The sequence below is a fragment of the Ananas comosus genome, linkage group 4 (genome assembly GCF_001540865.1).
Source record: "Ananas comosus cultivar F153 linkage group 4, ASM154086v1, whole genome shotgun sequence".
Lineage (NCBI taxonomy): Eukaryota > Viridiplantae > Streptophyta > Magnoliopsida > Poales > Bromeliaceae > Ananas > Ananas comosus.
The window spans coordinates 10,558,230-10,571,806 of NC_033624.1; the positions used below are offsets into that span (position 1 = coordinate 10,558,230).

Here is a 13,577-nt window from a genome sequence, read left to right on the forward strand (position 1 = left end):
GTGGGTGGTTGGTTGAATAGTATGATCTAACGGGTGAAAGTGATCAAAAGGATAGTTCTAACGGCGGAAAACTTGGTAGCACCAAGTGTTTTGTGCTATTAATAGTATAGTAGCCGGACTATATATGAGTCCGGCTACTATACTATCGGTAGCACGAGGCCTCCCGTGCTATCAAGTTGTTTTCGATGATGCAGCTTCCAAATCAACGATCGGCTCCGTTAGACTTGATCTACACGATTAAAGATATTTGAAACTAAATTTCATAATTTTTTGATATCATTTACCTATCAAACAAATAGTCTAAAATTGAATGGCTGAAAATAAAAATCTCATAGAAAATGATGATAAAAGATTTAAATTCAAGATCAGATATACTCATCTTACTCTAAATAGTGAAAAGAATTTTCTATAAAATTTTCATCAGATTTGGATTGTTTTACACCGTTAAACTCATAAACACGCCACATCGGCCATTAAAATTGTCAATTTTGAGATCTTTTGATCACTAGTCAATTGATGTCGAAAAAATCTGAAATTTAGTTTCCAAATACTTTTAATAGTGTAGATCAAGTTTAACGGAGCCGATCGACAATTCGAAAGTCGCAACATTGAAAACGAACTGGAAGCACGGAAGGCTCCGTGCTTCATAGCATAGTAGCCTCACTCTCTCTCTCTCTCTCTCTCTCTCTCTCTCTCTCTCTATATATATATATATACACACACTATCTACTATCTGTATACCTATTATACACATTGAAGATGAATATGATCCTTTGAGTGGGTATTACTCTCCAATTTGGAAAGCATTGCTCCTATTTTATTTTATTTTATTTATATTTTATTTGGGGGCAACTACTTATATACATTTTAAAAGTTTTTTATTTTCTTATTTAACCACATAAAAGGCTAATATTAAAAATATTCTTTTAACATTTCAAGTCATTTCAAATATATCTATAAAATTAAACTTTGTTAGCGAACTGTTAGAAACAATCGTTATCTTTGTAAAATTATTGTTTTGTCCTTTAAAATATATGCTTCTACTATCACCAGCTTTTCTTATTTGCTTTTAAGTTAGGAACAAAACAATTGTTTTGACTATTTTCTTTTTCAAATGTATCTTTCTGCTGTCATCAACTTTTTTCATTTATCCTTAAGTTAGAGTGAAAGAGATATTTTATTTTTTTTAAGCTCTAGTAGAAATTTAATTTAAGTTTAATCCGAGATGACTTAATAAATACTAATAGCAATGCTATTTTTGAGCAATTGAAAATATACGAGGTACATATTTGAAACAAAAAATTGGATTATATTAGGTAATTCAAAAGTTTTCGGAGGTATATTAGATATTATGACTTTTTATAATTTTATTTGTTTTTACTTTTATTCTTTTTTAAAAATTTAAAAATAAAATTAAAGTAAAAGAGAATAAAGTAGAATTAGGATTTATAAATTTTTTTACTTATTTTTTAATAGGGTTAATTGCATACAGGTCCCCACAAATATAGTAAATTACAAATATATTCCTATAAAGTTCAACTTTCATAAGTTATTCCTGCAAAAGTCTTATATTTTCAGATATATCCCTCTGGTTTATTACCGTTAGAGAACCGTTAAAAAACTGTTTATATTTTCAATTTTGTCATCACAAATATATCCCTCCAAAAGTCATAACAGATTAACAGTATAATATAAAAAAGATAAAAATGTTAAAAATTAACTAGGGTAAATCATTTAATCTAAAATTAACTAAACTTTTCTAACAGATTCTAATGGTAAGAACATATCTGAAAATATTAAGACTTTTACAGAAATAACGTATGAAAGTTGAACTTTACAGATATATATTTGTAATTTACTATATTTTCGGAGATACGTACGCAATTAATCCTTTTTTTTAGTAAATAGAATCTTCTCGGAAGCCGCAAGAAGCCATGAGCAAATGGTTGGAGTCCGGCTCCGCTAATGAATTTGTCTCCCCAGGGTTATTCACCGGAAATAAAAAGAAAAAAAAGAAAAAAAAAAAGAAAACCTTCCGCCTCTGTCCATGTGGGTTAATGCGCAATAAATTCCTCTTTCTGAGACTTCCCAGATTCCAGTACTCCGTCCCCTTTCTTGTGTGGTTTCCTCCTCCCGAAAACACCACTTTCCTCTTCTTCCCATATAAAGCAAAAAAGCTTGTTCTCATCCCCGTCTCATCTCCTTCAAGAAAAAGGATTCTAAAATGGAAGTGAGCCGGTTGCAGAGGAGGTATATTGATTTCATCTCAGCCCTCTTCCATGAGGTACCTATCAAGAACCTCCCCTTGCTCAAGAAGAAAGATCTCCTCTTTTTTTTTTTTCCTTTTTTTTTTTTCATCTTATATGGTCTCTCTCATGTTTCATTTCTTTTCTTTTTTCCTTTTATTTGGGTTTTATTTTGTGTGTGTGTGTGTGTGTGGTGTGTGGATGGGAAGGGGTTTCTGGATTCTCAGTTCACAGAACTGCAGCATCTGCAGGATGAGAGCAACCCTGACTTTGTATCTGAGGTTGCCTCTCTTTTCTTTGAGGACTCTGAGAGGCTTCTCAATGAACTCAGCAGGACCCTGTTAGTTGATCTGATCTTAAGTTCTCCTCTTCCTTTCTCTCTGCTGAAAAATAACCATGTTTATCTGTGTGTTTGTGTCTGAAGGGATCAACAGACTGTGGATTTCAAGAAGATTGATGCCCATGTCCACCAGCTCAAGGGGAGCAGTGCCAGGTTTAGTCTTACATCATCATCCTCCATTTTTTTTTAGAACATGCTTAAAATTTTTCGTCAAATTCTGTTGAGAGTTTTTACTATTTGCATTACAAATGTTAAGTCTAGATAGAGTAGTTTTGGAAGTACGGAGGCCTTGGACGTCTGAATTAACGATCGGCTTATTAGATATAATCTACGCTACGCTATTGGAAGTATGTAAAAACCAAAATTTCATGATTTTTAAAAATCATTTGCTTAGTGATTAAAAGTTCTCAAAGTTGATTATTTTAGTAAGTGATGTGATGTGTTTGTAAGTTTAACAAGTAGAATAATTTAAATCGGGTGAAATTTAAGTCTTCCACTACTGTTTTTTTTTTTTTTTATCATGTCTAATGGAGATCAATTTAGATGTCCCAGCTTCGAAAATGATTTAGAAGCACAGAGGCTTTTGTGCTTCTACATGTACTCTAGCCGGATTCTATACAATATTGCATTAAATAACATAATATTATATTAGCATACGACATACTCTTTGTCATAAAATGCTGATTGGAACATAAAGGAAATTAAATATATTATAAGATTGGGTAGTAAAACCAAAATTTTTGAGGTTCAAATGCATGTTTCAAAGTGTGGCATTGTTCAGGTAAGGTTCATATTATCTTATGTCATACTAGAATTTAGCATCATCTTTCGTTCTAGGAGCAGATTTCAACAGGACCACACCCAGTTACTATATTCTCAATCTTTTCTCCCCTGTATTCACAATTTGTTTTCTGTATGCTAAGTTAGTAAGTATATTTAAGAGAGAAATTGGTTTTGATCAATTTTACTGAAGTACTTCGATGTCTCCTTAATACAGCATTGGTGCACAAAGAGTAAAAAATGTCTGTCTTACCTTTCGAAGTTGCTGTGACGAGAATAACTTAGAGGGGTAAGCTCCCAATACTTGTGTTTAGCAAATCCTTTTCTGGACCAAACACATTGGACCAACCACATTAATAGAGTAAGGCTTCGTGAAAACTCCGACGTCTAATATTTTCTGACAAGAAAACCCAAACCCTTATGCAGATGTCTCGGATGTTTGCAGCAAGTTAAGCAAGAGTGTTACCTTGTGAAGAACAAGCTTGACGCTCTATTCAGGGTAGGGAAATGTCATTTATTAATATTATATGAAATTGAAATCGTATAGAACTAACCTGAACTATAAAATTAATTTATTGCCTAGCTTTTCATTTCATTTGTTTGAATAGTTTGATGACTCTTCCATAACATTATTTGGATGCTTTGTTTGCTTTTCTAGAGTTGATTCGAGCCTCTCGTGTGATTTGTGTGGCTACGTTTCTGTAAAGAAAACGTCAAATCCAAATTATGTAATGGAAGATCCATAAAATTACACAAATTAGACTAATTGAAAGTGTTTTCCCATTATTTAACAGAAAGGTTAGGCGGGAATTAAAAATTTAGAAGGTTATTTAGCTCTTTCAAATCAAACAGCCATCAGGGCTAATTCTATACAATTTTGCCCTTAATGTTGAGCTCTTTTGCTTCTAAATGATTTGCAAACTTCTGAATTCGGTTCAAATTTTCCTTCTGGGCGGATTGTAGCTGGAGCAGCAGATTCTTGCAACTGGCGGGGTCGTACCAATTATGAGCAAGGATTAAGTTAACGAGTGTAGGAGGTGGTGCTCCTTCTCTTTGTTTGTTTCTTGAGCTTTTCCTCTACCTGTTATATGCCTCTTGGTCCGCTAATTTTGAAACATCTGTGTCCGGCCCAAATGAAAGATGGAATCAGTATCTAGAAACTGTAGAAAAATGAATGAATCAACCAAATTGCTTATTTCCGACGGCGTTTCAGTGTCCATGTGTTGCTTGGTGAATTTTATTTTTGTCAATATTTGTTTCGATTTTTATCAGCTTTTGTTGAAGATCTTTTAAAAGTGCTAGTATCATGAATTTGGGATATGTTTATGGTAGTAAGCAGATGGGGCAATGATGAATACAGCATGTGATAGTTATGGGAAAAGAAAAGAATACTGGAAATAGAGAAAAGTCACTGATTCGGACAATTACATGAACGGTAACAAATGGAAATGAATGCGGTGCTCTTGGGCACATTTTCCTGCTGCCTAGGCCGAAGTAGAAAAACTATAATGCACCAGCTCTTTCACAGATGAACTGTAATCTCCATTGCTTTTTAGTTTGAGAAAAGTCCTTTTGTGGTCGACCCTCGTCCGAGTATTCCACACAGCCGGTAAGAGTTTCCGATGTCGCTTGTCGTCACTGCCCTCTTTGCCAACTGATTTCGGCCGGCGGAGAAAGGCAAACCCCTCCAATCCTTAAGTGTGATTGTGTGTTGGAATGGAGATTGGATTGATTGGTTTTGTTTTAGCTCTTTCATGTTTTTGGCCACTTTTGTTCTTAGGGTCTGTTCACTCAGTTTTATGCCCATGAACATGATATTAGTTAATTTTCAATTTGAAGATGTTGGGTGGAGTGGCATCAAAATCCTCCCCTAGTTTGTTTCAAGATTTATTACTTCTATCTTCCCTCTTTCTATTCTGGTTTAGATTTAGGATCCTTCTAATTCTTTCTTATCTGCTCCACTTGTACCAAGCTCTAGTGAAATTCGTCTACAGATATGTTCAAATAGAGAAAAAAAAAAACATGATTATAAGTTTTGTCTGATTAACAATAAAATGATTCGAGAAGTGTTAGAATGTACATGTGGCAGATTCCAAATAAAAACGACCTTGCCCATGAAATTTAGTTCATAAGTATTTCAAATTTTGTACATTACGGCATGTGCACGTGCAAATGGTGAAATTAACAAATTGCGAAGCATCTAAATGAATGGGACCTTATCAAAATTGGCATTATTATGAGTGTGCAATAAGCATGTTTCACATAGAATCATTTGGCTACTAATGATTGTGAGCCAAGTAGTCTTTTGGATAAGTACGTTTGATTTCCACGTGCAAGATGCTAAACTTTCAATGCAATTTTATTCGTGTATGAGAGTTTTAAACATTATTTTATCATAACTTCTATTTTAGAGTACACTTAGTTTATCGTAAAGTATCTACACTTTGAATTTTACTGATTCTTCATTCAATTGATTCTTTCAATTTAAGTGTCCAAATTTTAAGTAGTACAAAGATTATTACTCAATATATAGTAAGAACTAAATAGAATAAAGAAGTGATAAATGTATAGGGTATAAACATACAGATCTATGGGCTTTAATATCGAAATTATACGTCTGAGAATCAAAAGGAAACTGAGCTGAAAGTTGGGGGACTAGTTGTGCAATTTACCCATTGTTTGGTTTGTAAAGCAAGAAGATGCTGCAAGGTTTTCAAAAATCAGGCTTACCAGCACTCGGTAGCATTCTTAACATTTGTACAACTAAAAATGAAGCATTTCCACTCCAAACTGATGCTTTTAGCAGTTTTCTGGACGACCCCTGCTGAGTTTGGACCGGTTTGGTGAGCAGTCAAGGTATTGCTTGTCTTCCAAACCTTTCGGGAAAGTAGCAAATCCTATTATGCAGAGTGTCCATGGGAACAGCATGACCAAAGGCCGCGAGACAAGGTATCGAGTCGTGGAGAATCCACAGCGCAATCAGACCTTCAGGCTCTGTTTTCCTCTGCCTCGTCAACCAGCTTCTTACATGTCAAGACAAGCTCATCTTGCTATTCACACAAATCCTAAATAAACCCACCTGTGAAACATACTCGTAACAGCCGACTCAAACTATTACTATATATTACGTATACTAATAAATCGAGTTATTGTTATATAGAATACTGTATTTCATTAGTTAAAGATTGAAAGAATCTGATTATCTTAAGAGTTAGCCTTAACAAAATGAAAAGAGGCACTCCCAATTGTGACAGTGGATTTAAGATCGAAAGAGTCAAAGTACAACAAATAGGCAAGAGGTATCAAGCGCCAGCAATGATCGAGAGAAAAAAGGCAAATGAATTTCAAAAAATGAGAATTAGGGATGAGAATGCGGACCGCCTGTATCTGTCTTGGTTTTCCCTCTGTCAATTCTTACTCAATGTTATGTTATACGAGGGAAAAAAAGAGTTTCATCGAAAGAAAGACATCAGAGACATATCTTGAGTTTTGAATTGAGATTGCAACTGAAATCTAATCTACAGCAGGAGTTTGGGCGTTAACTCTTAATAGCTTAGTGTGTCCCATATATATTTCAGTGTTCGGTGCAGCTACTCTCGTCACTAGTTTAGCACAGATCTTTTCCTGCAATGGAAGCTACAGGTCATCCCCCCGTAGAAGTTTAGTTGTCTCCGCCGCTCTCAACTTCCTCAGAACTTCTATATTCGGAGTGCTCAAAGGGCTTCATCCATGATAAGGGGCCACAGTTTCGAGACCAACATTTCCAAAAATTCTGCCAAAAAATAATTGGCGGCTACAAATGGCCTAATTGAAGATTTCAATAAGACTGCAAGCTTCTCAAAGAGACGGTCTTTTCCAGAAAGAAAAGGAGATTGCTATAAGGCTTCCGGAAGCCTTATGGGCTTATTGCAGAACGGTCCGAGGAGCAAGCCAGTCAAGTTTCAGTCAGGAGGTGCTTCGTCCACCCATGGAAGTCTGCGGGCATTTGATATGATAAAAGGGTCGCCTACAATCCGGCCTTTCGGGTCCTATCTTCAAAACACCAACAAATTGAATATGCAGTTTGTGGCAGATCTGAAACTCCTTCTAAATGCTGGGATGCTCAAAATCAAAAACTCAAAACTGTATGTTGACCACTGAGGAAGCCAAGCCATGGAGCTGCTGGTGGCTCACTCATATGGCACTTGAATAAGGGCAAGAAAAGGAGAGTCAAAGTGCACTGCCCTCAGGAGTTCTACTGCTCTTCATGATCATTTCTGGAAAGAATTGTGGAATCGAAAGGCCCCTCCCAAAATGATCCATTTTCTTTGGCGAGCATGCGAAAATGCTTTTGCAACACAACTCAATTGATTTCAGAGGCAAAATGCTAGATCTTCCCTTTGCCGGAGTTGTGAACAAACAGATGAAACTATTGATATTAAGCATACTTTTTTGTTTGTCCTGCTGCTCAAGCTACATGGAGAGCCAGCCGGTTAAGAGATGTTCATGATATCAACTCCTTCCCCTTTCTCTGGTTGCTAAGTGTGCAAACTAATTAAAAAAAGTAAATCCACTGTTTAAGACCCTCTAGAAGCAGTATGTTAGTAAAGAATACGGCTTCTCTCTTTTGTAAGATGATTCACAAATTACTCACGAATTTATGACAGTTTTTTATGTATTCTTTTTTTTGTTTTACCTATAAAAAAATAGTCTGTATATTTATAAGAAATCTCAAAATCCTGATAGATAAGTAAAAAATTAGGTCGAATCGATTTATGATTCTTATCCTAATGTAACTAGAATATATATCTAATTAGCTTTTCAATTCAAAAATGAGATTAAGTTTAGTCTAATTAGACAACATAATAACCATCTAATTGAGCCCGATCATAGCTGCACCTAATTCGGTTTAACCGAATGCCAACAGTTTTCGTTCAACCGGTTCAGTGTTTTCGTAGAATTTGGATTCTAATTTTTCTAATTCTATTATTTGTACACGTTACGTAATGAGATTTTAAATTATTTCAGGATATTAGATACAAGTTCTCACTGTAGGAATAACTCCTGTCCAGTTCTCATAATTTGAGGTTTCAACAATTAGATGCCTGCACCCCTAAATTTTATCGAATAGTTTAATTAGTCCCTTTCTTCAATTGAAGTTACTAATTATACAATTATTTTATTTGTTTATCTTGCATATAATCTTATAAGCTTTTAAAAATAATAGAATTTATTTTTTCTATTCTAACATATTAAAAATAAAAAAATTGAAAGCGGGTTCAAACTTGAAAGAGAAAAAAAAAAGTCTTTATATTTTTTAGTCTCACAAGATTATGCATATGACATATGATCAAAACTGCTGTGTGGTTAGTAACTTCGATTGAAGAGATAAATTTATCAAACTATTTAATAAAGTTTAAATAATCAAATTATTCAAATTAAAAATTTAAGCACCTGTTCACAACAGAATTAAAGAAAAAAAAATTCAACCAAAACCAGAGCAAAGTACAAAAAAGAACAGAGAAACTCGATAATCACTAATCTCCTTTCCATAAAGCTAAAAGCAAGTTCTCCACTGTAGAAGTTCACCTTAAACTTTGCGAAATTTAGCAGGAAACAAAGTCCACATTTTTCTCTTTCGCTCATCCAAGCACAGTAAACAATATTTTACCTTCAAAATTTAAACAAATTATTTATTTTTAAAAATTTATAATTATATAAATTATATGAATTATTATAATTAAATCTGTAAAAAAAAAAATGATACATTTAAATTTTATAAAAAAATTTGAATGCCTTTGAAAAAGATAAGAAGATAATAAAGTGGTGCCTTTGAAAAAATATAATACAATGAAACCTATTTATTATCTAGTATTAAGTAATCTTCTATCGTTCCGTTCAAGCAAAGTTTGATTAATTCACTTGTCCCACCAGATCTTGTCACGCCACTTGTCCCACCAGGGCTTGTCACGTCAAACTGATTAATCGATTGATTTTACTTTCTGAAGATGAAAACAATCAGTATATTTATAAGTAGAAAAATACTAATTGTATATTGAATTAAATCTATAACTATTTTAAAAAGTAATTCCCTTTTATACTACAAATTTAGCCTTTTTGCATAAAACAATTCATTAGTTTTATGTTTCTATGGCAAAGTTTGATCCGTATTTAAATTTTGCACCAAATTTTTAAAAATCCGATCAAAATGCTCCAATGTTTAGAACAAGGTCCGAATTTGCAAGGTATTCTGATTGCAAGATATTCTGTTTGTCCATTTATGAATAAAGCATTTGAATTTATGGCTTCATTGAAAAAATAAAAAATAAAAAAATCCTTAATTTCGAAGGACAAATCTGCTCCTAGGACCTATGTTAGCTACTGTCTCTATCCAGAACTTATAAATTTTTTTCTAAATTTAAAATAAAATTAATTTTTAAAATTAGAAAACACGCATTGCCACTTGTTCCATTCCATTCCGATAGCTCAACAAACAACCTGATTTGATTAAGCTCATAAACATAAATTCCAATATAGAAAACTAAAAGAGCATTGCCACTTGCATACCCAAATATATATCTAAAACCACGTTAAGGATTAATTTTATCACACTAATCTTATCATAATTCTATTTTTTTAACACTAAAAATCCAAAAAGATTGTTTCAACTTATGGATAGATATGTAAGGATGCAAATGAATCCGGGTTGGTAGCCCGCACTGAATGGGGCAATAAGTAAGAGGTAAAAAAGGGGAAAAAAATAACTCGTCCTGAATTCACTGAAAAATGAAGCGGAAGGCAGGAGACCCTCTAACGCCCAGCTTCCCCGAGGGTTCATCTATCCTAAAACTACTATAGCCTCTAAGTTCACTCAACCCTCTAACATCTTGAGTCTAACCACTGCCCAAAATACTATAGGTGGGTCAAGAGGTTTATCTCTACTATGCCTTATATATAGGATATTTCAACATGTTCAAGTACACTCACAAGTATCAGGCAATATAGGACTCGTTTCGCTACTCTTAGTTGACCTTGAGGAGAGCTGCGCTCTATCCACAATAAAAGTCAGTCGATGAGCCGCGCTCTGCCAGCTGCTTGACCGTAACTCAGCTAAGACTCATCCCACATTTCCATCTGGTGATTGGATTTGATAAACTGTGCCGCTCTACTTCTCACGATGGTCATTTATCCTAAAAGTGCTCTAGCCCTAGGCTCGGTCAATTCCTTAACCTGGTTATAGTATTTTGAGCAGTGAGTAGGTCAAAGAGGTTAAGAGGATTGAATGAGTAACCCAACTGAGAAGCGGGGTGTCACACCCTTCCTCTGATCTGCCCCGATCAGCCAAAAATCCATTCCTACACCAATCCACTCCAAATGAAGTGATAAATGAGGACAAAAGATGGGATAAAATTCAGCAGCCCCGAATCCAGCCCGACCTGCCAAGAAAATGGAGCACCTCCCGCCCCCAGATTCGCCCCGTTTGCATCTGCGGATGGGTGAGGTGTAAAATACACACCCCACTATTGCACGAACAAGTAGCATTTCTCAAACTAAAAAAGAAACAGCATGGATAAAACACAAGACAAAGCCATTCTCGCCATTCAGTGGCCTAAAATAATCTGTGCCTATTGCTGAAGCACACCCGCTGTCTCCAGCTTCAGAGATCTAATCGCCAGCGCTAACCAAAAGGCACATAAGGTAGATCATCAAAGACAGAAACAACAGATAAAATATTTGAACAGAGAGTCATAAAGCAAGGTGAGAAAGAGCTCCAAGAAAATGGTCGGAAAGGGGAGTGGTGGAGAAGAAAGTAAAACCAAAATAAACTTATAGCAGAGCCCTCAAGGTTGTAAATAGACTAAATTTTGTGTTATATAAGTTAATACAACACAGTGAATGAAAGGAAAGAAAATAACAAACACGGGTACTTAGGTAGGAAGAACAGTTTAAACTCAAAGAATGGTAGGAGGTATAACTGCCAGTTTCCAAAATTAAAGGGATTGAAGAGGTTTTCTGAATTAATCCGAGAGCTAAGGTTAGTCGAAAGAGTTTAATAACTGGTATGACACGGAAAATTCCAGGATTTTAATAAAGCTAATATGAAGTGTAGTTTTCCAAGAGCAGGTAATAATGAAATCATTTAGGAAATGGAGGAGAATGCTCACATTGACCTACAAGAAGATCAAAAAGCTTTTGGAAAAGATGGAGCCAATTCAATCGAGCCGAGGAATTGAGACTAGAAGAGAAAAAGCAAGAGAACCAACGAATAATAATCTGTTTCGTCAAACATTCAATGTAAAATACAATGACATATTACACGATTCATAAGTCGGCTTACAAGAAAAGAGATGAAAACCTTCTGATGAACTTAGAACTCTCCTCTGAGCCTTCCTGAAAATATAAATTCGGAATCTGGCAAGAATTACATCAGGGATTCTTAAATCTTTTAAAAACAGATTTCAATGTCCTTGAAACTTTCTCACCTCCTCATTTTTAAGTAGATATAATTAAAAGAGCTTTCAATAACACTAAAAAATAAAAAATTATAAATAAAAACCCATTACAAAATATGTAAGGCAAAGGATCTAAAAGCATAACAATTACGATTTAAAAAAAGTAAAGTGCTAAAATAAGAAAAAAAAATTTAGTAGTTCACAACAAAAAAAATTTAATGCTGCTGCATAGGACATGTTGTGACTCTGCTCACTCATCTGACAACACTAGGACTCTTAATTTGACCGACTAGCTTTGTTGCATAAAACTTGTCCTCTACCAGGAATTAGAACCGTCAAAAGTGATTTTGTGCAATAAAAAGCAATCTCAGCATTGAATTGTACCAATAAATCTAGATTTAAGATGGGTCAAGCGAAAAATTCTCCAGAAGAAGCTCGAACAAATTGGAATCTAAGAGTTTGATCATGATTGACACACAAGCTTCAAATACAGGTAGCATTCTCAGTAATTACATCTTAGACATAGATCTTTGAAATTTGGTTCTAAACTAAGTACAACACAATATGATGTGTCATTACTTACACTACTTACCACTTGCAAATTTTCTTAGGAGAATAAGATTTATCTAAACAATTTCTTCCGCCACTCGATCTCTGACTTCAACGACTTGTTCCTGTTCCTGATCAACTTCTTGAATTTTGACAGAGGTCGCATTTATTTCAACTATTCCCAGCACATGCAGGTAAACAATAAGCATTTCATAGTGACGTCCTTTCTATCAGTGATGCCCAGAATATACTATTTCTTATACGTATGACATAATAATTAATTCAAAGGTCCATGTGCATATATTATTTACTAACACAATGATCTTCACTCGCGAATCAGCTAAATAGCACACTTAAGGAGTTCGATCACAACGACTTTTATTACCGAGAACTAATCGTATTTCAAAAGCAAGTGATGCTCAGGGGAGTGCCGATCGCAGAAAGTGAAGGTTTATCATATAGAGCGGTTTTTGTTCCTACATGATGAATTATGCATATTCATGACCGCAAGTTGACGGCACCACAATCACTACATGCAGCCGGAATTACAGCCGATCCATACATGCAGCCCGCTAAGTATCACTACATGATTCGCATGGTCGTTTAGATTACTTAAAACCTAAAACATCAATTCCTAATCCAATTCGACATCAGCCTCTTCCTCATCCCTCTCAAACACAGACCCACAAGAAGCAGCAGCAGCAGCAGCTGCAGCTGCAGGCAGTGTGTTCACCGCAAAATGTGTTATTCATAGAAGATCCATTACAGAACCAATTTGTTGGGACTCAGCAAAGATACAAAGGAAAGTAAGAAACTATATGCATATCTCAAGATCAAGAGAACCAAGAACATATATATGTATTCTACTCGTCGACATCGAGAAGGACCTGATCACTTGCGGAGGATCCGACGAGCCGCAGACGCGACCGAAGCCGTCCGATCGCCGTCCGATCCCGGATCGGACTCGTCGCGCACCCAGCCGACGGTTTTCTGGGCTTCGAGAACGATCTGGGAGATCCCTGAGACGCAGAGAGAAAGCCCTAGAAAGTTGAGATAACTCAAGAAGGAGAAGGGTGGGGGGTGGGGGAGGGGTTGGAGAAGGGGGGAGACCTTGTTCGACGGTTTGGCGATTTTGGTTTGCTCTGCGAGTGGAACCACAACTCCTGCGACAAGGGAAATGGACGCTTGTTTGGAGCGCGGAATAAATAGTTTGTCAGCAAGAAGTTNCGT

The 13,577-nt window shown here is 35.4% G+C and overlaps 1 protein-coding gene across 2 annotated transcripts; it reads left to right on the plus strand.

Moving 5' to 3' along the window:
• Positions 2,003 to 4,578, plus strand: LOC109708371 (histidine-containing phosphotransfer protein 1-like). Of its 2 annotated transcripts, none has more exons than XM_020230079.1 (6): positions 2,003 to 2,284; positions 2,474 to 2,586; positions 2,671 to 2,739; positions 3,584 to 3,655; positions 3,793 to 3,865; positions 4,330 to 4,578. In XM_020230079.1, exons 1-6 carry the CDS (start codon positions 2,225 to 2,227, stop codon positions 4,384 to 4,386), a joined length of 444 nt encoding a protein of 147 aa, XP_020085668.1. In that variant the 5' UTR covers positions 2,003 to 2,224; the 3' UTR covers positions 4,387 to 4,578. The 2 variants fall into 2 exon arrangements, with proteins under 2 accessions (XP_020085668.1, XP_020085667.1); XM_020230078.1 differs by having other exon boundaries at positions 2,005 to 2,284; positions 2,456 to 2,586.

Coding starts and splice junctions, on each gene's coding strand:
- LOC109708371 (XM_020230078.1), top strand. CDS start 2,225: ATGGAAGTGAGCCGGTTGCAGAGGAGGTATATTGATTTCATCTCAGCC. Junction 2,587..2,670: donor AATGAACTCAGCAGGACCCT/GTTAGTTGATCT, acceptor TTGTGTCTGAAG/GGATCAACAGACTGTGGATT. Junction 3,866..4,329: donor AGCTTGACGCTCTATTCAGG/GTAGGGAAATGT, acceptor GGCGGATTGTAG/CTGGAGCAGCAGATTCTTGC.